Raw genomic sequence first — 24,456 nt, 5'->3', positions numbered from 1 at the left:
ATAAAATTCATAAGTCCACATGAAGTAAAATATTTAAGATTCAAAGTTGTGTTTTTCTGTCTGTTTATGGGCATCTATCCTTTAATTATATTTATAGTTTGGTCACTTGAAATCTACAAATAAAAGCAACTTTTAGACATCAGTAGACAATTAGAACAAGAGGCATTCAGCTTTTAAAGATCTTTTTATAGCTAAAGCACTAGATAACTTGAGATATTTGGATTAATAGACGTTGGACTACTGGTGCTGTGTAATTACTTCTTCTAAAAGCAGGAATGCTCTTGAACAGAGAATGATTACGATGTGGTAATATAATTTTGAGGCAAAAATACTTTGTAGAAATGTGAAGCAGTTAGTTGAAATAGAATTCTGATTCTGACAAAATGCGATGTTACTGTATTCTTTTTTGGATGCAATTTGTGATATATTTTGATTGAGAGATTTCAAAATATGATAAAGAAATTTAGCTCTTTTTCAGAGTCATTTTTCCTCCTAGCCATTTCTTTTAGTAGTTTTTATGTAACTGAGAATTTCTGGAAGATAATGGGGAAGGGTTACCAGTAAAGCCATTTCCTATTCATTTTTACATTTTTCCCTTCATGAAAGAAGAAAAATCACCATTTACGTGATGTGTACATGCATTTCAGATCTTTGTTCTAGCAATTAAAGTATCTACTGAATGTAAATTGCATATGCTTAATGCTTTGCTTTGTAACACCAAAGCTAAATAGGTTTTCTTAAAATTTGAGAATAGGAAATACTAGATATATTTTTAGTAAAGATAAATCTTGTAAAGTTTTAGTGTCAAAACAACAACTAGTTAAATCTCTTATTTTAGATTCTTTGTAACAAGTCTACAGTAATACCTGACTTATCTAGATTACACTTCAGAACCAGAGGGGACCAAAAAGGCCTCTGAACAGCCAAAATATGTGCCGTCAGCATGAATTCAAGCTCAGTGAATTCCAGTGGAGTGCATGAGGCCACATTCAGAACATGTTTGCTTTTCATTTATAGATACAGTTTTACAAGCTTGGATATCCAGTTAAAATGAAAACCAGGTATGGATGAGGAATGGTATGCACATGACAACAGCTGGAAGTTACAGCTGGCAGTCTGTGGAGTGGACAAACTGTAAGAATTAGAACTAAGAACTCTTAAAATAGAGTGGTTTGTGGTTTGTTACTGCAGGGAACAGCTTTCTGCTTCAGTGGATCTGGAGGGTATTGAATTATACAGTATGACTTAGTCATTGATTTAAATTCAGTGCATATCTGTTGCATTGCCGTCATGTACTTGACATTCTGCTGGGTGCGGAGACTGTCTGCAGGCTACTAATATGCATAATAACAATCCTAAGAAAGAAGGAAAAGTACACTATGCCTTATGGAAGAAGGCAGGACGGCCTTTGATATTTGTTAGGGTAAATTGTTATCTTACATGAAACGTGTCATTTTCTGATGTTAGCACAGGATAAATGAGCCCTTGTAGTCTTGTCAGTCAATCTGTATGTCACTGTTGCTGTGTTTATATGTGGCAGCATTCCTCATGCATTTAACAAGTAAACTGTGTCACGTATCTGTTTCTACTAAAGTATTTTGGCATACCTTGGGGATATTGTGGGATCGGTTCTAGACTGTGGCAGTAAGGTATTATTGCAATAAAGCGAGTCCCATGAATTTTTTGGTTTCCCAGTGCACATAAAAGTTATGTTTACACTATTCTGTAGTCTGTTAAGTATGCAATAGCTTTATGTCTGTAAAACAAAGTGCATACCTTAATTAAAAAATACTTTATTGCTAAAAAAATGCTAACCATCATCTGCACCTTCAATGCATGGTAATCTTTTTGCTGGTGAAGGGACTTATGAAAAACATAGTATCTGTGAAGTACAGTAAAGTGAAGTGCAATAAAATGAGTTTTGCCTGTTGTTCTTATATTTGAATACCTGTGTGTAATGCTAAACATTCTTTATAAGATGTAAAAAATTTTAGAGTGTTAGAATTAGTGAGTTTTTAGGTTTTGAACTTAATTTTCCTTTTGATTTTGTTTGTGTTGATGTAGACTTTGTCATCTTAAGCTTGAATCCAACTTTGGAGTGCTGTTAATGGTGCTATTTTTACTATGGAAATAACTCATGAAACAACTCAGCATTTTTGATAGTTTATTTCCATGAATGATCAAATTTTTATTTGAATCATCAATATAAAACTTAAAAAGTCATGTCAGATTCTATTAACTATTGATTTTAATACAAAAATTAGAAGAGCTAAACAAAAGCATTAGTTAAATAGTAAAATGTCTCTTTGCTCTTCATATTCCCTTTTCTCCCTCTAATTTCCACTTTTATGAAGTAACTAAAAATTACTTTAATAAGGCCTCTAACCAACAAATAAGATAGTGTGCCTCATTTTACACTCCAGTGGTGGTTTTCCTTTGCAGTTAACCAGGTTTGGTTATAGTATAGCCATTTAAAATCACTAAGTCATATAAAGTACAAGCTGTATACTAGATATCTAATAGAATCACTGATTTAAAATAAATAACAGAAGTGCTCCAGGGACAAAGGTTGACTGAGAAAGGAAAGGAGGGAACTTTCTGGAGGGATTGTAATGTTCCATATTTTAATAAGGACTTTGGTTACGTGGGTGCATGCATGTACACTTAAGACTTGCAAATGTTATATTAGTAAATGTAATTAAGGAGTTGAGTTCATATTTATTCATATAGATTCATATACGTCTTTTCCATGTTTTCTTGCTTGTTATATTTGTCCACTGATGGGAACATTGTTTTTCTATTCCAAAGAATATGTTTAGTTTTGAGGTTTTTGAAGATGCAAAATAGCATCATTTTTGAATTAAAACATAAATACTCTTATGTATTGGGACTGGTAATTGATCAGTAAATTGAAAAAGTTAGGTAAAACATGGGATCCTAAAAATGTTCTTTTGACTTAACATATTAATGTATATTTGGTTCCTAATCTTTTGATAACATAATGGCTTTTTCATGCATTATAGGCCTGCTGCTTGGAGTTCTGAGTGTTTCTTGTTTAAAGCACACCCGGAATATATCATCTACAATTTCCAGTTTCATTTTGTTTAAATGTACAGGAGTGAAAACTTAAGACACTTGAAGCAATCTGAATGCAGAGTCCTAGGAGTTTTTCAGATTTTTCCTCCAAACTTTTATAGTTCTTTTGACTATAGTTAATCAGATAGAACTTTTTATTTAAAAAGGAAATTTGGAAAGTCCACGTGTTCAACTTAGAATCCAATGAAATAGTTTTTTTTTTTTTTGGTGGTCATTTATCGTTGACTTGATTTACATTTAATTTGATTACCATAAAGAGTATAACTGGTATAAGCAGTTACTTTGGGACCAAACACTGCTAATGCTTAGTAAGCATACATGTCAACTGTTGAATGCAGAAGTGCCTTACTGTACTAGACAGGAGCTCACAAGCTATTCACATATGGGGGAATTAGGGAATGAAGAGCAGCTTTAATCCAATGTGTCCTTTAAGTGAAAGTTTAGAAAGCTTCTACTTGTTTAAAATGCATTAAAACTTGTCCTTATAGTTAATTAAAATTGTAATGCAATTAAAATTGAATTAGCCTCTCTTAAAATTTTTATAGGGTTTCTGTACTGTTGAAGGATATTTCAGAAAATCTCGATTCATTGAGGAAGATGATATTTGGTTCTACCGAGACCGAATTGAAGCCTAGCGGCAATTCTAACTTACTACCATTGGGAGACCCGACTGCTGGTGGAGTACTACAGAAACAAATTAGAGAACATAAAATTTTTACTGAAGTTAAAGATGAGACATGGGACACAACACTGGATAATTTCATTAAACATGATGGAGAAAATGTACTTGGAAATGAAGTGAAAAGAAAAGACGATGAATTTGAAGATGAACTAGAAGCCAATAAGTTGAAAGAGGAAACAGAAAGAATTATGTCATTAGATATCACAGAATATGAACTCCAAATTTTGGAACAGCAGGCTCAGGAAAAAAATCTTAGTGATGTTACTTACAAATCTCCTGAGGTACTAAATCAAGAGAAAACAATTTCATTCACTATTAGGGGTTGGCAGATTTTTTTTCTGTAAAGGGGCAGATAGTAAATATTTTAGGCTTTGCAGACCACACAGTCTCTGTTGTAACTACTCAGTTCTGCCAATTTAGTGTGAAAACAACTATAGACAAATGTAAACAAATAAACCTGTCTACATTTCGTTAAAACTTTGTTTACAAAGACAAAAAGCGGGCTGGATTTGGCTTGTGACCCATAGTTTACTGCTCCTTACTTAGTATAATAAGCAGCATCGTATAGTCTTATAGTGGAAAGATTTTATAGTGTCAATACGTATTTGTTGTAATTTGCTATTTTAGCTTTTTTCTTGCTTTTTACATAACAGGTATCTCTGCTTTTTGTGGATTCCCGACATACCTTCTAGTGCTTACTCTCCCAAACCTGATTTTGGGGAGTATTTTTATTTCCTCATATGGGTTTTCTCTACTTGTTATTGTGAGAGGGTTTCTAATAAACTGATGTTTTTTGCTTGACTCTAACCTTTTCTGTCATCTGGAGAGTCACCAATCCATGTTTTTTTCTTAATAGATTATTGTTAAATATTCCATATTCTCAACTTCATGTTTAGATTTCTAATTATTATGTTCTGATTCAATTAAGTTGTGAAATTATGTTTTTCTCCTGGCTAAGTTATGCGTAGTTTTTGAAACAGTGAAGTTGTGTTAGAGGAATTATTGTGTTTCTTTTATTATAAAGACACATCATAAAAAGAGATATCATATAGCTGTATACTTTTATCACATAATTGTTGCATCAGTTAAGAAAATTACCTAGAGTGCCCATATTTGGTAGAATTTTATGCATTTTCTTTTGCAGTAACTTTTTAAAATTAGATTTGCAAGTCATTTATTAGGGTTATTTCCTCCTCAGTTTTCTAATGGCGCTCAAAGTCTCAGTGTTTAAAAAATTGTCTATGTTTGGTAACTGTGTTAGCAATCACTTCTATCAGTGTATAAATGCATTTTGTTTTAAAGTTGTTTTCAAACTATTCTCATACCAACCACTTCTAAGACAGATTCCCCTTTGGGGAAATATCTTTTGCTAACGTCTGCATTAGTCTTTAATTTTCTAGAAATTTCTCATTAGGTATACACTTTAGAATGATATGTTTCATATAATGATACAGAATTGTGATCAGGATTTCATGATCTGACTGATATCTTTTATCCCAATTCTTGCCAATTTTTATTCTGCAATAATTATTAGCATTTTTTTCCTTTAGTCATTAAAGACCCCATTTAAAAAGTAAAAGAATTTTTCTCTTGTATAAAACTTACAGTCTTTTCTTAAGGCTTAGTTTTTGCAGGCTAATTAAGGCTATACTTCCTTTTCCTACTTTCAACGTAAACATTAGACATATTGGGGAATGCTTTTTCTATATATGTTTTGTGGGTTTCTTTTGTGCAGGTTCCATGCTTTTGGACACTTGCTTCCTGGGGATTGCCAAATTATTGTTAAAGCTCCTTATATCCAAACATAGGCTATGTCTGAATAAATAAACTTTTGTGACACTGTTTTTCAAATACGTGTAGATGCTATTTGTAAAATAGCAATTTATTTAAAGGTATTATTACAATCATAGTAGCTTTTGGTGATCTTTTTTTAAATCAGTGGATATAAAAGAACACCTGTTGTTGCTGGCTTTGTACAGAATTTTCCAACATTGCAAAGAAGTTGCTGTAGTCAAAAACTTTGGGAAACACAGTTTGACATTTTTTAACCATGGTTGAACTTGTCATTTTGTATTCTCATTTAGAGGGTGGGCTTTATTTCAAGTCTGTTTATCTTGTCTATCTTTCCAATTATATTTCTTTCTGTTTTTTTTTGGTTCTTTGTTTCTTTCTTTGTTTTTATGTTTATTTTTCCTTCTCTTTCTGCCTCCCTACTACCCTCTCTCCCTTTTTACCTACGTATCATATAAACATAAATATGTCATATAAATTTATCTGCTAGAGAAGAAGAGGAAGTTGTCTAAAGATATCTAGTGTATAGGAACTTTATTTTGTAGAAAAGAGGGTATGAAGTCAATTATATTGGAAATTAATGTTTGAAATACTTTTTTTTAAAGCATGTATCCTCCAAGGATAATGAAGAGGATGTATCTTATATAATTGAAAGTGATGAAGATTTAGAAATGGAGATGCTTAAGGTATGTTTAAAAGTATAGAAAATTACTTCCAGTTATTTCCAAAGGATATGTAATTAAGTAAAGTATTACCTAATTCTAAACTGGTCCCACCACAATGAGGTTGCTATCAATTATGTAACATTATATTTTTTCCAGTTCATATTTCTTTACAGCTTTGTATGTCTATGAATAATATTTTAGTGATAGTATACTAATTTTTACATACTAGAAAGCATGCTACTATGTTTTCTCTGTTCCCTCTTAGGTCACTTTCTTTTCATCTTTTTCTGGAATGTGGGTAGTGATTCAGCTCTCCAGTATTGAAATAAGTTTCTCTTTCTTCCCATCTATGTATGTCCCCTTTTATTTGGAAGTTCTATTTTGATACATTCAATATTCATCTCTACTTTCTTTGGTTTTATTTACTATGGATATTTTATATTTATTATATATAATTTTCTAATGTTTTAGATGATTCCGTTTTCCCCAATTTTATTATATAAGTTGAAAATATTATTTTATAATTTATGTATTTTCTACCCCTTCACTCAACCTCCAGTTTCTTTTTTAGGTTTTGTGAACTAAGGATGGACAATAAGAAAGAAAAGCAAAAATTTAGCCAAATTAAATGAAAAATGAAGAAAAATACAGTAGTTCACTATTATGCATACTTTTTATTCTTCATCTTTAGGTCAATGTGATTTTTGTTTTTTTGAAATGAGGTTAGGTTCCTGATTCTTTAGTTTTGAGACAGCGTAGTGAGTAGTGATTAGGAATGTGGATTCTGAATTTAGATGTGGGTTTGAATACCAGCTTCTCCATTTATTAGCTGTGTGATTTTGGGCAAGTTTCTTAGCCTTTGTGATACTCAGTTAACAGTTGTAATTATTATTTAAGGTGTTACTTGTGAAGAGCTTAGTATAGAGTCTGGAATTTTTAAGTGTCCAGTAAATATGAGCTAACACTAATAACAGAACGTAAATACCAAATTATATTCCTTCATTGATTAACCATTTCTCTGAGGAGTACTGTTCAAGTAGTGCATTTATAGGATACTTGTGTACTTCTACAAACTTATATATTGAACCTCTTAGAAGGCAATCTGGATGCCCATATGAAAGAACTTTATTTTCAAAATGCTTTTCTAAGTATGTTTGTTGACTTGAATAAAAAATCAGGAACAGAATCACATTTTTCCCCTTTCCAGGCTTGAAATGAATACACTTTTTTTAAACCTTTAAAGTCAAATTTATTAAATGGAAGGTTTAATAAAAAGAGAAAATGACAACTGTGGTTTAGTAATTCTTCCTGTCACTTCTCAGTAAAAAATTTTGGAGGTGAAATAGTTTTGAAATATCCTAACACTCTTTAAATTGATCGTCTTCACTTAGAGGAGGAAATCAGATATTGTCAAAATAAAAACAAATAACTTTATTTCACATTTGTAATATTCCTTTCCTAAAGTTATTTGAATCTTTTTGTTGTTGTTGTTTTGACGCTTCCAAAACCACATTTATTGTTTGTTTATGATTTAAACCTTATGCTTACTCAAAAAGGATGTGACTGACACTGACACGTGATATAGAGAAACTCATTACAAAGGTAACATTAAAACCCACATTGGCCCTTTCAGAATTGAAAACATTGAAGTGTGATAAAGAAAAAATGTTTCAAGTTATCTAAAGTCAAAATTTATGATAACTTTCCCCAGAGACAGTTCATTATATGCTATTAATGAACACTGTTCATGCTGAAAGTATTCCATCTTTGGCCTTGTGCCTTAGAAACCATTCTTGAGCTCATATTTAAACCGGAGCACACATGTTCTTTTGTGGTATTGCTTGCACATCTGCCAGCTTTGAACAAAATTGTAGGCTCTGTAAATAATACTCCTTTTGTGTTTGGTGAAAAAGATATGACACTGTTGATGGTTTTGCTTTTAAAATTTCTTTTAAACTTCCAGACTTTAGAAAACCTAAATACTGTCACGGTAGATCCAATTCATTCAAAAGGCACAGAAATGGAAGGAAATCTGGATGTTCCCTTTGAAGATGAGGAAGATGAGAGTGAAGCTGTTGAAGAGGAAGAAGAAGATGATGAAGGTAAGCACTGTAATACGTTTGGAATGACTCACCTCTGATACTTAGCACTGAATTTGATTTAGAGTCTAGTTTTTAAACCTTTGGGAGGTTAAGGATTTTGTGATATTGTTAATTAGGTCCTAAAAACTTGTTACTAAATTCCTCAGTATTTTGGTCTCCATAAAGCACAATCTTACTACTTATAAAGGAGAGTAATAGAAGTGTTGTGTCATTTGGTGAACATGGTGATGTGAAATTTTTCGTCCTGAATTTTATATTTGGTTTGTTAAAATCATAAAAAAATCATTAATTATATTAAACGTTATTGTAAATGGCGTAGATACGTAGTGTCTCTTCTTCAGGAGCTTATTACTTAAAACAGGTTGTACAGGAACAAATAGCAAAATGGACTAATTTTCATGCTGTGTATGCTAACCATAGTAAAGAATCCACTAAATGAACCTTCTGTTATTTAAGTGTAAGTAATAGCATTAATTGTAGCAAACTGTGGGATCTTCTCATAAAGAGAACTCTCTCTAGAGCTGGATTTCATCAGTGTTACAAAGTGGAAAATTTTAAATGTATTTTGTATGCGGAAGATATATGAAGATGTTAAAAAAATTGTTTTTCCCTTTTTCTTGTCTCAAATACAGACATGATATCTCCAAATCAGTTTCATTTTCTATTTAGAGTTGTTAAAGCTGAGAAGTATAATAATGAATTTTCATTTGTTTAAAGATGAATTGTCTTAATTCTTTGCTTTGCTCTTTCTTGGCCACTTATGAACCCTTAAACCTGAGAAGAAAATGAAAATCAGTTGGGTAATTTTGACGTAACTTCTTTATTCTAGGCAGTTAGAATTTTGGTCAAAGATTTGGTGGAGTGGTAACTAAAATTAAGATTTCATTTTATCTGTGGATTTTATTTGTGACACTAATGTAATTTCTGATTACCATTTTTATAAGATTTGGATTGGTATATTGCTTTCCAGGTTGGGTCTAAACGTTAGTTTTTAGAAGGATAGCAAATTCCAAAACATTGGTTTTTGACAGTGCCAGCAAAAGTGTGAACCACAACAAAGTTCTAATCCTTAGTATTAGCTGATAATCAGAGTATTAACTGGAGTCATGATTGGTACCCAGATGGCCAAATTAGTTGGATTTAAAAGGCAGAGAACAGTAACCTTTGGTATCTATCACTGTATTCTTTAAAAGAAGCCAGTGAAATAAAACTTTCCTTCCCTCTTACCTTGTGTGCTTCTATTTTAACATAATGCCCATTTTCTTTTATCTTCAGACCGTTTGTTACCAGGACCTAATGCAGAGCAAGTGATTTGCCTCAAGACCTACTTTGGCCATTCCAGTTTTAAGCCGTGAGTATAATCTCAGTTAATTAAATTGCGTATTTCCTATCTTATTGCAAAGGAAACAAGGCAAATAATCCATCCATTTAACAGTAACAGCCCAACTTCGCTCTAGTTTATACATGCTGCACTGTATTTCCTGTGAGTGACTACAGAGTTATTTTGAAGTAATATTTATATAAAATTCATATCTGCAAGTTGTTCTTATAAGTCAAGAAAATGGTTTTCCTTACTTTAGAGAATTCTGGGTAGAAACCAGTTTAAGTACATTAATAAATGAATCTTAATGCTGACTTTTCATTAAATAAGTATCTATGTGCCTATTGTGTGCATCTTATTGTCCAAAGCATGCTGATATAATAGAAATTCGTAAGACAACAGTTTGAAGAACAGTGATAATTTTATCAGTTTTAATATATTCAAATGTATTTACATCTGAGTATTAAAATGAGATGAGAAACAAGTAAATTTGAATAAAACTGAGAAGAGTGCAAAAATCTAGACTGGATTTTTCTGATTCTGGGAATTTAAAATTTAATCCATGGAAGCATTTATTTCCTTTTTTATTTTGATCTTAAAATTTTTTTTTTATTAAACTATGTCCTACATACAGAATAGTGCACACAAATGTACAGATCAATGAATTTTCACAAACTAGGCCTCCTCTGTAAACAGCACTCAGATAAAAGAGAATAGGTCATTATCAGCACACCAGGAGATCACATGTCCAATTGATTTTTCTCTCAATGTTTTACTAAAAAAGTTTTCAAAGATAAAGTTGAATTTGTTTGTACTATGAATACCTGTATTTTAAACATTTTAGTCTACTTGCTTTATCACATATCCTTTGATCATCTGTCTATCCATTCCTTAATCCATCCAGTTTTTAAAATGCATCTTACAGTAAACTGTGGGCATCATTACACTTCTCCCTAAGTACTTCAGCATATGAATCAGTAACCATAGTTAAATATTTATTTATGTTTTTTTCTTTTGATGTAAAATTTACATACACGGAAATGGTCAAACTTTAAGTGTACATTTGCAAGTCTTAAGTGTACATGCATGCACCCATATAACCTAAGCCCTTATTAAAATATGGAAGAATAGGGGCCGGCCCGGTGGTGCAGCAGTTAAGTTCGCACGTTCTGCTTCTCAGTGGCCCGGGGTTCGCCGGTTCCCAGGTACAGACACGGCACTGCTTGACACGCCATGCTGTGGTAGGCGTCCCACATATAAAGTAGAGGAAGATGGGCCAGATGTTAGCTCAGGGCCAGGCTTCCTCAGCAAAAAGAGGAGGACTGGCAGTAGTTAGCTCAGGGCTAATCTTCCACAAAAAAAAAATAAATAAATAAAATAAAATAAAATATGGAAGATTATAATCCCTCCAGAAAGTTCCCTCATTTCCCTTCTCAGTCAACCTTTGTCGCTGGAGCATTGCTGTTATTTATTTTAAACCAGTGATTCTGTTGGATATCTAGTATGCAGCTTGTACTTTATTTTATACTTGAGATGTATGTAATAAAATTTAATACATATACCATAGAAACTCCTAATTGTTCAGTCTTCTTAAATGGGAGGTTGACCAAATGGGGCTCTTTGTTTTAAAGTTCTGGGGCTGATACATTTTTATACTGAAGCTTAAAAATGTAAAGGAAATTCAGTTAGAGAAAGTGAAAAAATTAAAAGGATTTCACCTTGTCCCTTGGGTTTCCTGTTAGTACAAAACAGCTTTTTGCTTATCATTCTCCAGGGTTCAGTGGAAAGTGATTCATTCTGTATTGGAAGAAAGAAGAGATAACGTTGTTGTCATGGCAACTGGTAAGTTATACTTACGCAAATAACCTAATCCTTTAAAAAACAAAAATGTTTCGAAATGCTTAATCTTTCGTTAAACTCTCAAAATACGAATACAAATACAAATAGAAATTCAAATGATGTAAAATATAGAAGAGAGTGAACTGAGAGAAGATGCTCAAATTTATGCATCATTACCTCTTAGGAAGATAGCATATTAATAGTGATCCTTCATCTAATATAAGTACATTGTAAGAAGAAATTGAAGTACCAAGGCTTTATTTTTATTTCTATGAGTGCATTATTTTTATTTCAAGGATATGGAAAGAGTTTATGCTTCCAGTATCCACCAGTTTATGTAGGTGGGATTGCCATTGTCATCTCTCCTCTTATTTCTTTGATGGAAGACCAAGTGCTCCAGCTTGAGTAAGTAATGTTTTCATTGCCACATTATCACCCCTTTTTTAATTCAGTGAAGGAAACATCTGATCTATCATGTTATGTTAAAATCTATTTCCTAGTAACACATTTCTATAAGTGTTGCTTTATCTTTATCAGTAATAAATGACACTTTAGTGGAGGAACTTTTCTTCTTTCTTGAGCTCACTGTAATTCAAGGCTACCAAGTGGCATGATAAAAATTTTTTTAAAAGCAAACTTTATGCCAATTTACATTGCATATCTCAAAATTCTTTTCTTTTGGCTACCCTTGCTCTTTAGCTTTGTATGAAGTGTATGCATGGAAGTACGTTTTTTAGTTACAAAAAAATTTTTAACTTCTTTAACCTGAGCTTGCATTCTTTTTGGAAAAACCCACCTTAATAGCCTGCTTCCTTGAAGGAATTGGTTTATAAAATTAGTGAGTTACAAAAAGAGTGAGGATTGCAAAGAAGAGGAATATGTACATCATTGTATTCTTTATTCCTTCTCACTTAAGAATGAAGTTGATATTTGTAGTACATACATGTCTCCAGAATATTCTTTTTTCCTTATAGAATGTCCAACATTCCAGCTTGTTTTCTGGGATCAGCACAGTCAAAAAATGTTCTAGAGGATGTTAAATTGTAAGTAATTTATGTGATTTCTGATCATATGGTCAGGTGTCTATGGTATGTGAGAGAATTTTGTACACACAGAAATTTTATTTAATGCATGCACAAAATGTCCATGATTTAAAAATGTACTTTCTTTTTATAGTACATTTGCAGAACTATTAATTTTAAAATCTTTCAAACTTAAAGAAACCTCTTATTTTCAGTTCTTGGCCTGTAAGGTTAGCACTGTGATCATGGAATTGTAAAAGTTTGGTTTTGGAAGAGAACTTGGAGAGTATCTAGCTTTGTCTCACTTTACAGATCAGGAAACTTAGGCCCGGAGAAAGTAATTTGCCCAAAGTCACTCAGGGAATAAATGGCTGAGCAGGGCCTGGATTCTAGATCTCTTGCCCCAGCAGTACTATCATGACATAATTCTTACCAAAGAGCTCAGACACAAACAAAAATACGTGTGTATATATTAATACATGCACATACACACATGCGTTTACTGAGTTTTGATGAATGCGTACAAATATGGAACACAAACCCATATCATGATATAGAATATTACTGTCACTCCAGAAAGTTCCTTCATGTCCCTTTCCAGTCTGTCCTTCTGTCTTCCATCCTAAAGCAAACCACTGTTCTAATTTTTTCTACTGTCCTTTTGTCTGTTATAGAACTTCGTATAAATGGAGTCATGCAGTATGAACTCTTTTGTGTAAGATTTCTTTCATTCTGCATGATGTTTTGAGAATCTTCCATGTTGTTGCATGTGTGAATAGTCTCTTTTTTTTTTTAAATATCAGAGTGGTATTTCTTTGTATGAAAATACCACAGTTTGTTTTTTCATTTCCTTATTGATAGACGCTGCAGCTATTTCTAGTTTTGGGCAATTACTAATAAAGCTGCTGTGATCATTTCTATAAAATCTTTTTTTGAACATATGTTTTCTCTTTTCCTAAACATTTTAAATCACCTTTATTGAGGTGTAATTGACATACAATAAACTTTACATACTTAAAATGTATAATTTGGTAAGTTTTGGCATAAAAACATCCACGAAACCATCCCCACAATCCAGAAAATGAACATAGCCATCATCCCCAAACTTCACTCATTTCTATAAAGTCTTTTACGGACATGTGTTTTCATTTCCTTGATTTAAACCAAGGAGTGGAATGGCTGAATCCTGTGATGGATATATGTTTAACTTTTTTTTTCTAACTGAGGTATATTTATATAATATAATATTCATTATTTTAACCATTTAAAAAGTCTGCAGTTCAGTGGCTTTTAGTACATTCACAATGCTGTGCAGCCATCCTCACTATCTAATTCCAGAACATTTTCATCACCCCCAGAAGTCCTCCATATTCATTAAGTAGTCACTCTCCATTGTTCCTCCACTACCCCCTTCCAACCGTAATCTGCTTTCTGTCTCTGTGATTTGCATATTCTGGACATTTCATATAAATGGACTCATCTAGTATGTGACCTTTTGTGTCTGACTTCTTTCACTTAGCATAATGTTGTCGGGACTTCATTTCGTTTTATGGATGAATAATATTCCATTCACATGCCATATTTTATTTATCCATTCATCAGTGACAGACATTTAGGTTGTTTCCACTTTTTGGCTTTTATGAATAATGGTACGATGAACATTTGTGTACAAGTTTTTATATGAACATATGTTTTCAGTGCTTTTGTGTATGTGTCTAGGAGTGAAATTGCTGGATCATATGGTAATTCTATGTTAACTTTTTAAGAAACTGCCAGACTTTTTGCGAGTGTACCATCACCAGCAGTGTCTGAAAGTTCCAGTTTCTGCTCCTCTCTGCCATCACTTGGTATGGCCAGTCTTTAATTTTAGCCCTTCTAATAGGGGCTCAGTGTTTTTATTTTACATTTTCCTAATGACTAATGATGTTGAGCATCTTTTCATACACTTATTGACCATCTGTATATCTTCTTTGAGGAAGTGTCTATTCACATCTTTTGTCCATTGTTTTTTTTTTTTCTTTTGGTGAGAAAGATTCTCCCTGAGCCAACGTCTGTTGCCAATCCTCCTCTTTTTGTTTGAGGAAGATTGTCGCTGAGCTAACATCTTTGTCCATCTTCCTCTATTTTGTATGTGGGATGCTGCCACAGCATGGCTTGATGAGCATTGGGTCAGTCTGCGCTTGCGATCCGAACCTGCAAACCCCAGGCTGCTGAAGCAGAGTGCGTGAACTTAACCACTACAGCACTGGGCTGGCCCCGTCCATTCTTTATTGTTATTTTTTCTTTATTGAGTTTTGATAAGTCATTTATATATTCTGAGTACAAATCCTTTATTTGATGTATGCTTTGCAAACATTTTCTCCTAGTTTATGACTTTTTTCATTCTCTTAACAGTTCTTTTGAAGAGCAGCAGTTTTTCATTTTGATAAAGTGCAGTTTGTCAATTTTTTCTTTTATGGATTTTGCTTTTAGTGTTAAATTTAAGAAATATTTGCCTAACTCAAGATCACAAAGGTTTTCTTTTGTGTTTTCTCCTAAAAGTGTTCCAGTTTTAAGTTTTACATTTAGGTCTATAACCCATTTTATGTAAATTTTGTTTATTGTACAAGATATTGATTATAATTTATTTTTTTGCATAAGGATATCCATTTGTTCCACTCTGTTTGTTGAAAAGACTGTCCTTTCTCCACTGAATTACCTTTGCACTTTTGTCAAAGATAAATTGACTACATATATGTGGGTTTATTGCTGCACTCTATTTTCTGTTCGTCTGTCTGGATTGGTGTCTTAATGACTATGGCTTTATAAAAAGCCTTGAAATCAGGTAGTGCGAGTCTTCCAATTTTATTCTTTTCTTTGAAAGGTTTTTGTCTGTTCTAGGTCCTTTATATTTCCATAAATATTTCAAAATCATCTTTTCAACTAAAATGCCAGCTTGGATTTTGTTTGGGTTTCCCTTGGATCTAGGTATATAAAGAATTAGCTGTCTTTATAATTATTATCACAGTTTTACGCTGTAGAAACTGAGGCACACTGAAGTTAAGTGCCTGCCTGAGATCACTTAACTTGTAAGAAGTAGAGCTGAGATTCAAACCTGGGCAGAGCTTATTATATACTGTTTCCTGTGTTAGTTAGAATACTGAATTAATTTCATGAGATTAAAAGGATATCTGTTTTGTTCTTAATTGTTTTGTTCATAATTCCTAGTGGAAGCACCATGCCTAGCACACAATAGACAATAAAATTTAAATATTTTAGTCTTTTTATATAGAAAACTAAATTTCATTTCATTTAACTTGATCTGTCTTCATTTGGTAGAATGGAAAAGAGACTATATACATATTTTGCACAAGACCTAATCTTTATTAGAAACATTGTATTAATTAGGATTCTGTCTGTCCGGAATAGAAATCAATCAAGCGAGCTTAAGCAAATACTGAATTTTATGTTAAGGAGGCAGGTATGTCTTGTGGCTCCCACTGAAAAGAAGTTAGCCAGTCTTTAGGAACAGACTGGAATTGGGTATTGAAAATATTACAGGGCTTTCTTTTTACTTAGAGCATCTATGTGTCTTCCTCATTCTTCTCTCTGAGGAGATAAGCATTCTCTGCTTTTCTAGTCACAAAATAGGAGAAGACTGCTCTGCAGCTCCTTTTTTTATGTGTTCTAGGTCTTATCACTTGCAGAGACTGGTTGTTTCTTGGTCAGATGCCCAAATTCCAGGACAGAGAGTAATTGACTTGACTTTGATACACTGTCTGTCCTTGGCCCAAGAAGAAATAGGCAAGAGAGCAGAATACATTGAGAAACATGGGTGCTGTCAGATTAATCTTGGGGGAGGGAGTCAGAGATAGGATAATGGGCTGTAGTTCTCTGAGAAGGAGGGTGGTATGTGGGTGGATTGCACTTAATTCAAGTTTTGGGACAAGACTGCAGGAGATCAGAACCTGGCTTCTAATGTCACCTTAATCCTGAGTACTCCATGACAAGCATTGCTAATTTTTATTTTCAAGCGTTGAAGTGAAATCAAAAACTAATATATGTGGATATACACACACATGTATAACATTCATTTAGTTTTTGATAAGTGGCGTAATATATTACTATTTAAAAGATTTATCAGATATTATGGTTTTAAGTTGTAACTCATTGAGTGATTGTTTTCTTTATGATGGTATGTTTCCTCTACTATTTCTTTGTTTTTGCAGAGGCAAATATCGGATTGTATACATAACTCCAGAATTCTGTTCGAGGAACTTGTACCTACTCCACCAACTTCAGGCTAATATTGGTAAGTGGTACAGTAGGATCTTTTAGAGTATTTATTGAGTTGAGTTATCCTTTAAAGTTAAACTTATGCATGGATACTGGATTTCACATCTGTTGAAGTTTATTTCAAGCATTATCTCCTCCAGGAAATCTTTGATTCTCCAACTTGGTGTCTCTCCTGTCTTATCCCATAGTACCCTAAAATTAGGCTCCTGTATTATAATTACCTGTTTATATATCTGTTTTCTTCTGCTAGACTATATGTTTTTTGAGGAAAAAAATGCCATTCCTTTCTATTTATTTTTCCCTAGTGCAGTGCCTGGCACGTAGTAGGCATTTAAATGTATTGTTGAATGAATGTTGAACCTTAGATTCTATGAAATTATAATTTCCTTTTTCGTATTCTGAATCTTAATTAAATCATGGTAGTGGTTCTCCACCCTTGTTCACGAGAATCACCTTTCAAACTTTAGAAAAACTGGACTCATCCAACTTTGAAAATCCTGACTTAACATGCCTGGAGCGGGGCCCTGGCGTCTGTAGTTTTTCATCACATTCTGATGTGTAGTCAGGGTTAGAAACCACAGTACCTTTGAATATTTGCCACCAGTAAGCATGATTAATTTTTAAAAAAATAATAAGTCAGAGCTTATTTCCTAGGAAATGTAAATATAGAATTAATCAAAAGCTGGGGCCCTTCTTTTTGTACTTAAAAATTTTTTGTCTGTTCGTTTTTCCCTTCTTAATGGTTAGGGTTAGCTGTCTAAGAGTTGCAGTCATGGCTTCTATTGTGAATGCACATATTTCAAACATTCAGTTGAACCAACCAATCTTTGTTTTCTAATATTAGATGATCTTGCTGTATAATTCTATATTAAAATAATTCCAGATAGGTAAAGTTTTCAATATTGCAACATCTTGTTTGATGGTTACTGTGATTTAACTCTAGGAAAGCATTTAGCAATTTTTCTAGCAATATAATGAAAAGAAATTTGTATCTTTTTAATATGCTAAATACCAACAGAAGAATGAGGGCAGCAATTAACATTTGTTTAAATATATTATCAAAGAGTGCATCCATCAGATGTTAAACTCCCTTATTGGCATTTTATATTTTGCCTTTAATGGAAAACAAATATGGTGTATCTCCTATTGGGTTGTATGAAGCTCTTTAGAATATTTCACTTTAGGTTAAGCCTAGCTACCCTAGATACATAAATTTCATAGTTTTATTGCAAAAGCTAGGGTCTGTGTCCATAGTGGTCTGTATATCTTTTGTCCCATTTTGGTATTTCTTTTGTTCCTGTAATGGAGTTAATAATGGGCTTATTTACTTGGATCCTTTTGACAGGTAGTTCTAATTCTCTTTTTTTGTTTTGTAATGGATTAAATTATGAATACTGCAATCATTAAAGCAGAATACTCTGCATATCATGGATGAAAATGTTCTTTTTGCTTGACTTTCAATGTTGAACAAAAAGAGATAAATTCTTTTTGAAATATTTTTCTTTGTCTTTTGTTTGCAGGAAATTGTAAGATGCTTGCAAAAGTGAATATACTCAGAATTTTATTTGTACAGTAGTCTGACATGTAGCTAATCAGATTTATGATTTTTATGGTAAATGTTACATTATTTAAGTAGTATGAGTGTGTAACAGAGGCAGCAAACATAATTTTATATGGAGGCTCCTTCAAACCAAACATTCTCATAATTGTCTTTTAACTTGTAACTTTGGAAATAAGGCTTGAGTGACAGCTATGCCAAAATGAAATATGTGTAGGGACTAGGTAGACACTTGGACTTGCACATTTAGAGTGAAAGTTGGCAAATGCTTGCCTAGACTGACTGTGAGGGACAAAGTTCAGCTCCCTTCAAGGGTAGTTAGTCAAACCTGTTTATTAAAGGAAGCTTTTAAAATAAAGGAGGAGCCATCATCTTTATTTTAACCTATTTAATTTAAAATCTAGGTCATTAGTTTCTAAAGCCAAAATGAATATAGTGGTAAATTGACTTTTTCCCAGCCACTGAGTAGTAACCAGGGAAATTTGATCCTAATCAACCCACTTTGCTCATATTTAGTAGGTTTTTGTTTTATCCTTTCTTTGGTAATCTCAGTGAATTACAGTTGTTGATTAAATGTCTGTTCTTCTTTTAGAATCGTAAGCTTCAGGGTCGTGGATTGCATTTTATTAATCTTTTTATTTCTAGAAAAGTGTTTGGATCATAGCAGGCATTTAATAACCATAATAATAATAGTCATGTTTTTTCTCGAGCTTTCTTTTATGCTGGGCCCTGTCTTACCATTTTACGTGTATGATCTAATTTAATCTTCAGAGTAACTGTCCACCTTTTACTTGTGGGAAACTGAGACTTGGAAAGCTTAAGTAACTTGCTTAAGGTAATACACATTCTAAGGGACGGATCCAGATTCTTACAACCAGGCAATCCTGACTCCCGAGCACACACATGTTTTTAACTGCCCTGCTAGTAGCAGCACATTCTTAATACTCAGATAAGTATCAAGTAATGATCATCCCTGTTGAAGGAAAAAACTGTTTTTGTCTTGAGTATTAATTTGCTAATTGAGGGCAAAAGACCCACTGTCATTACTTTGAAATATCTGAAGTTGTCGTAATGGATGGTTATACAATAAAGCTCTTTTCTGAAATGCATTACTGTACACTATTGATTCCATTTCAACATGGGTGTGTGGTGTGGCCGTAGAGTGGAGAGGTTGCTGGAGAAGAAAGAACAAGTGATATTCCTTCTTATCTATTTCGTACATAATGAGATTTAGTTCTTCCCTTAGCATTTTACATTAGAAAATGTGGCTGTCTTCCTGTCTTCCAATACTGGCATTTCAGAGGAACTCTCTCTAATATGATCTGTGATCAATCGTGGAGAGTGATGCACTTAATCTCACTAGAAATGTGCTGACTCCTCTATCTCTTTGGATCGCTAATCCATGAGCTAAAATTGAAAGTATTATCAAAGAGAAATAGAAGAGCTCTTTTTCTTAGGATGTTATTGTTGCAGATGGTTCATGGATGATAGTTTTGAGGACAAAATAATAGTAAGTAATTCATTTTTCTGAATAATAAATAATGATGAAAGCTGAAATCCGATAAATATGTTTGAATAAGATATAAGTATTTCCTTCTTTTATCCTTATGCCTTTTATCCATATATCTCCCCACCTCCATTCTCAATAATGACTTTGAGTGATATCTGATGTTATTTACACTTATATTTTTATATGAACCAAGTACTTTGATTTGGTTATTCATTCTCCTTCCTGTAATATTTATATATCCTAAGTGAAGAAATTGATACTGATTTAGATGAGTTTATTCTTTCATTTTGAACTTAATTTATTTTCCCCCTTTATATTTTTCTTTCTTATAGGTATCACACTTATTGCTGTGGATGAGGCTCACTGTATTTCTGAGTGGGGACATGATTTTAGAAATTCATTCAGGAATTTGGGCTCCCTAAAAACAGCATTCCCGTTGGTAAGTTTTGCCAAGTGTGATGTCTTGAAATGACACTCTTACTAAGGGAGAGTCCAGGATTGGGGAGTTCCCTGGAGCCATTGCCGAAGACTTCTCTGTGAAAGAGCAAATGAACGATGTAAGCAGGGGAAAGACTTTTAAAAAGTTCTAACTTGTCTTCCTTCCAAGGTTGGCATGTAGTTTATTGAGGAATACTATAGAGCGGGAGTTGGCAAACCTTTTCTGAAAGAACTGGATAAATATTTTAGGCTTTATGGGCCAGTGTGGTCTCTGTCACATATTTTTCTTTGTTTTTTTAACAATCCTTTAAAAATGTTAGAACTGTTCTTTGCGCAAGGGCCGTAACAAAACATGCTGTGGGCCAGGCGTGACCTGTAGAGCATAGTTTGTTGACTGCTGCTTAGGAAGCGTGGTTAGACGTCATGCCTTCTCACACCACTCTTATCCATATGTCGTTTTACTCTAGGATGCTGTGAAAGAAAGCGTGGCTATGACTTCTTGTGTCATGTTGAAGACCTAAAAATGGAACTATTCGAAAGGGTTTTAATAAAGCTGTTAGTATTAGAATTCTACTTTCTTCCCTGATTATAAAGAACAGTAAATTTTTACATGAGTGTTGTACATGAATGGCATATTTTACATGAATAGCTTGAAAACTTACAACACTGACAACTATTTCGTTTTTTTATTTTGAAAAATTATGGATTCACAGGCAGTTGTAAATAAATGTATAGGGAGGGTCTATGTACCATCCACCCAATTTCCCTAGTGATAACATCTTGCATAACTGTAGTACAATATCAAAACTACGAATATGACATTGGTACAGTCTCCGGTTTATTGTTACTTCAGTTTATTCTTATTCTAGTTTTATAAGTAGTCGTGTGTGTGTTTGTGTGTGTCTGTTGTTCTATACAGTTTTATCCCATACGTAGATTTGTATAACTACCATTGCAATCAAGAGATAGAACTGTTCCATTACTCCAAGGTTCCCTGGAGCCATCCTTTGACAGCCACACCCTCCATTCCTCCAACCCCTAAGTAATCCCTGGTGACCACTATTCTGGTCTCCATCTCTATAATTTTGTTATTTCAAGACTGTTATATAAATGGAATCATACAGTTTGCCACCTTTTGGAATTAGCTTTTTTCACTCCATATAGTTCCTTTGAGATCCATGTAAGTTGTCCTGTGTATCAAAAGTTTGTTCCTTTTTATTGCTGCATAGTATTCCCATGTACAGTAGTATCACAGTTTGTTTATCCATCACCTGGTGAAGGACTTTTGTTTCCAGTTTTTGGCTATTATCAACAGAGCTGCTGTGACGTTTGTATACAACCCAAAGGTCCTTTAATTGGTGAATGATTAAAACTGTGAGGATAAGTTTTCATTTCTCTGGGATAAGTGACCAGGAGTAAAATTGCTGGCTCCTAATAAGTGCGTTTTTACTTTTTAAGGAACTGACAAACTGTTTTCCAGAGGGCTATATCATTTTACATTCCCACCAGCAATGTATGAACGATCCAGTTTCTCTTCATCCTTGCCAGCATTTGGTGTTATCATTAATTTTTTTGTGTGAGTGAGGGAGACTGTTGCTGAGCTAATATCCATTGCCAATCCTCTTCTTTTTGTTTGAGGAAGATTGTCACTGAGCTAATATCTGTGCCAATCTTCCTCTATTTTATATGTGGGAGGCCACCACAGCATGGCTTGATGAGCGGTGTGTAGGTCCACGCCCAGGATCTGAACCTGCGAACCCTGGGCTGCTGAAGTGAAGTGTGCGAACTTGACCACTATGCCATGGGGCCCGCCCCACTATTTTTTATTTTAGCCATTTGGATAAGTGGAGTGATATCATGTTGTGTTTTTAATTTTCATTCTCTAATGGCCAATGATGTTGAACATCTTTTCATGTACTAATTGCCTCTTTTGTGAAATGCCTGATCTAATTGGAATGTTTGGTTTTTTTACTAATCAGTTTTAAGAGTTTTAAAAAATATATTGTAGCTAGGAATCCTTGGTCAGATATGTGCTTTGCAAATATTTTCTTCCAATTTGTAGCTGGTTTTTCATTCTCTTCACAGTGTCTTTCACATAGCAAACATTTTTAATTTTGATAAAGTCCAACTTATCACCTTTTTCTCTTATTGTGCTCTTCACTTAACCAAAGATCTTGACGATTTTCTCCTATGATTTTTTTTTCCTAAAATTTTTATTCTTTTATGTTTTACATTTAAGGCCATGATCCGTTTTGAGTCAGATTTTGTATAAGGTGTGAGGTTTAGATTGAAGTTCATTTTTTTGCCTGTAGATGTCCAGTTGCTTCAAACCATTTGTTGAAAAAGATGTTCTTTCTCTGTTGAATTGCTTTGCCACTTTATTGAAAATCATTTGGATATATTTATGTGAATCTATTTCTAAGTTCTCTACTCTACTGTATTAATTTTGTATGAATAAACGATGTTGGTTTTCTGGTAGTAGTGAGGCTATAGTGTCTTCTCGGCCCAAGATTTAATGGTAATATGAGTAAAGTAAGAAGTGTTAGAGGGGCTGGTCCTGTGACCTAGTGGTTAAGTTTGGCGCATCCCGCTTTGGTGGTCCGGGTTTGGTTTCTGGGCACTGACCTACACCACTCATCAGCAGCCATGCTGTAGTGGCAGCATCCCACATACAAAATAGAGGAAGATTGGCACAGATATTAGCTTGAGGCCAATCTTCCTCAAGCAAAGAGAGAAAGATTGGCAACAGATATTAGCTTAGGGTGAATCTTCCTCAGCAAAAAAATAAAAATAAATAAATAAAAAATTTTTAAAAAGTGTAAGAAATTGTTTGTTGTTCTTTTGGTAGATTATCTAGTTCAGTTTCATTGCTTATTAATTTGTGCATATAGCTAGCAAATCGAGAGCTATCTTAACAATAATTTCTTTTTGTTAGCTTTTCTCTTAAAGATTTGGTTGGAGCAGACATTAAAATAAAATAAAACAAACCAACAAAAAACTTGAATGTGCCAGTTAGCAAGTATATATCGAAGGAGAATCAAACTATTGTGAATTGAGCTCCAACTCTGGGACCGGCCCCGGGTTAATGCTTTTATCTTGGTTTACCCTCACAACAATCCGGCAAGATTAATATCTGCATTACCTTCTTCTTGAAACAACTCTTCACTTGTCGCGAGGATAGCACACTTCCCTGGTTCTCTTCCTTCTTTCCTGTCTCTTCATTCTTCGTTTCCTCTGCTTGTTTCTTCTCACCTCGCTGCCCTTTTAACATTGGCATGCCTGAAATGTTAGTCTTTGGACCTATTCTCTTGCCTCTCTGCAGTTACCATCTTGGTCATTTCATTCAACATATGGTTTTAAATATCATCTGTATGCTGCAGATCCTAAATTTATATCCCCACCCTGAATAGATACCAGCAGTTTATGGGTGATCCATTTTCTCTGCCTCCTTGCTAGCATTTGGTGTTATCACTATTTTTTATTTTCACCATTTTATAGACTGCATATACATAGGTACACATGCACATTTACATAAAGGTAACTGCCTCCTCAACATCTCTCTACTTAGATGCCAGACAAGCCTCTCAAACCGAACCTGTTCCTAACTGACTTCCTCATATTCTCTTGATCCCAGACCTGCTTTTCCCTCTGTCTCCCCCATCTCATTTAATAGCAACTCCATCCTTCTGGTGCTCAGGCCAAAAATTTTGGAATTTTCTTTAACTCCTCTCTTTTTCTCACACCCCACCCTACATTTAAACTGTAAGGAAATCTCATGAGGTCTGCAGAATGTATACAGACTCTGCTCACTTCTCTCTCGATCTCTGTCACAGCCCAGGGACAGGCCACCGTCTCCTTCCACCTGGGCTGTTACAACAGCCTCCTGGTTGGTCTTCCTGCTTTTGCTCTTTTCCTCCTCAGTCTACTTCAATACGGCATCCAGAGTGATACTTTTAAAATATGTCAGATAGACCACGTCTTCTGCTCAGAACCCTCTAGTAGCAGACTGCTTCACTCTAAATAAAGACAGAAGTCACTGCAATGTCTTATGTGTTGTGGTCTTCCATTTTTCTCTTTGACCTCATCCTCTACTACTTGCCTTCTTATTCACTGGCTTCCAGCCACACTGTTCTCCTTGATATACTTCAAACATGCCA

At 33.8% G+C, this 24,456-nt stretch overlaps 1 protein-coding gene across 40 annotated transcripts in view; it reads left to right on the top strand.

Moving 5' to 3' along the window:
- Positions 1 to 24,456, top strand: part of WRN (WRN RecQ like helicase) — a 124,871-nt gene that overhangs the window by 39,965 nt on the left and 60,450 nt on the right. For 33 of the 40 annotated variants that reach the window (XM_070598552.1, XM_070598557.1, XM_070598541.1 and 30 more), the window contains 9 exons: positions 3,642 to 4,059; positions 6,175 to 6,255; positions 8,198 to 8,336; positions 9,612 to 9,687; positions 11,432 to 11,499; positions 11,793 to 11,901; positions 12,471 to 12,539; positions 16,727 to 16,809; positions 20,194 to 20,300. In XM_070598552.1, coding sequence (XP_070454653.1) covers positions 3,642 to 4,059; positions 6,175 to 6,255; positions 8,198 to 8,336; positions 9,612 to 9,687; positions 11,432 to 11,499; positions 11,793 to 11,901; positions 12,471 to 12,539; positions 16,727 to 16,809; positions 20,194 to 20,300 — 1,150 coding nt within the window. Of the gene's footprint in view, positions 1 to 1,017; positions 1,135 to 3,641; positions 4,060 to 6,174; positions 6,256 to 8,197; positions 8,337 to 9,611; positions 9,688 to 11,431; positions 11,500 to 11,792; positions 11,902 to 12,470; positions 12,540 to 16,726; positions 16,810 to 20,193; positions 20,301 to 24,456 lie in introns of those variants that run through there. The other 7 variants (XM_070598574.1, XM_070598568.1, XM_070598572.1 and 4 more) reach the window with 2 other exon arrangements.

The sequence above is a fragment of the Equus przewalskii genome, chromosome 28 (assembly GCF_037783145.1).
Source record: "Equus przewalskii isolate Varuska chromosome 28, EquPr2, whole genome shotgun sequence".
NCBI lineage: Eukaryota > Metazoa > Chordata > Mammalia > Perissodactyla > Equidae > Equus > Equus przewalskii.
This window is presented reverse-complemented; position numbering and strand designations above follow the sequence as displayed.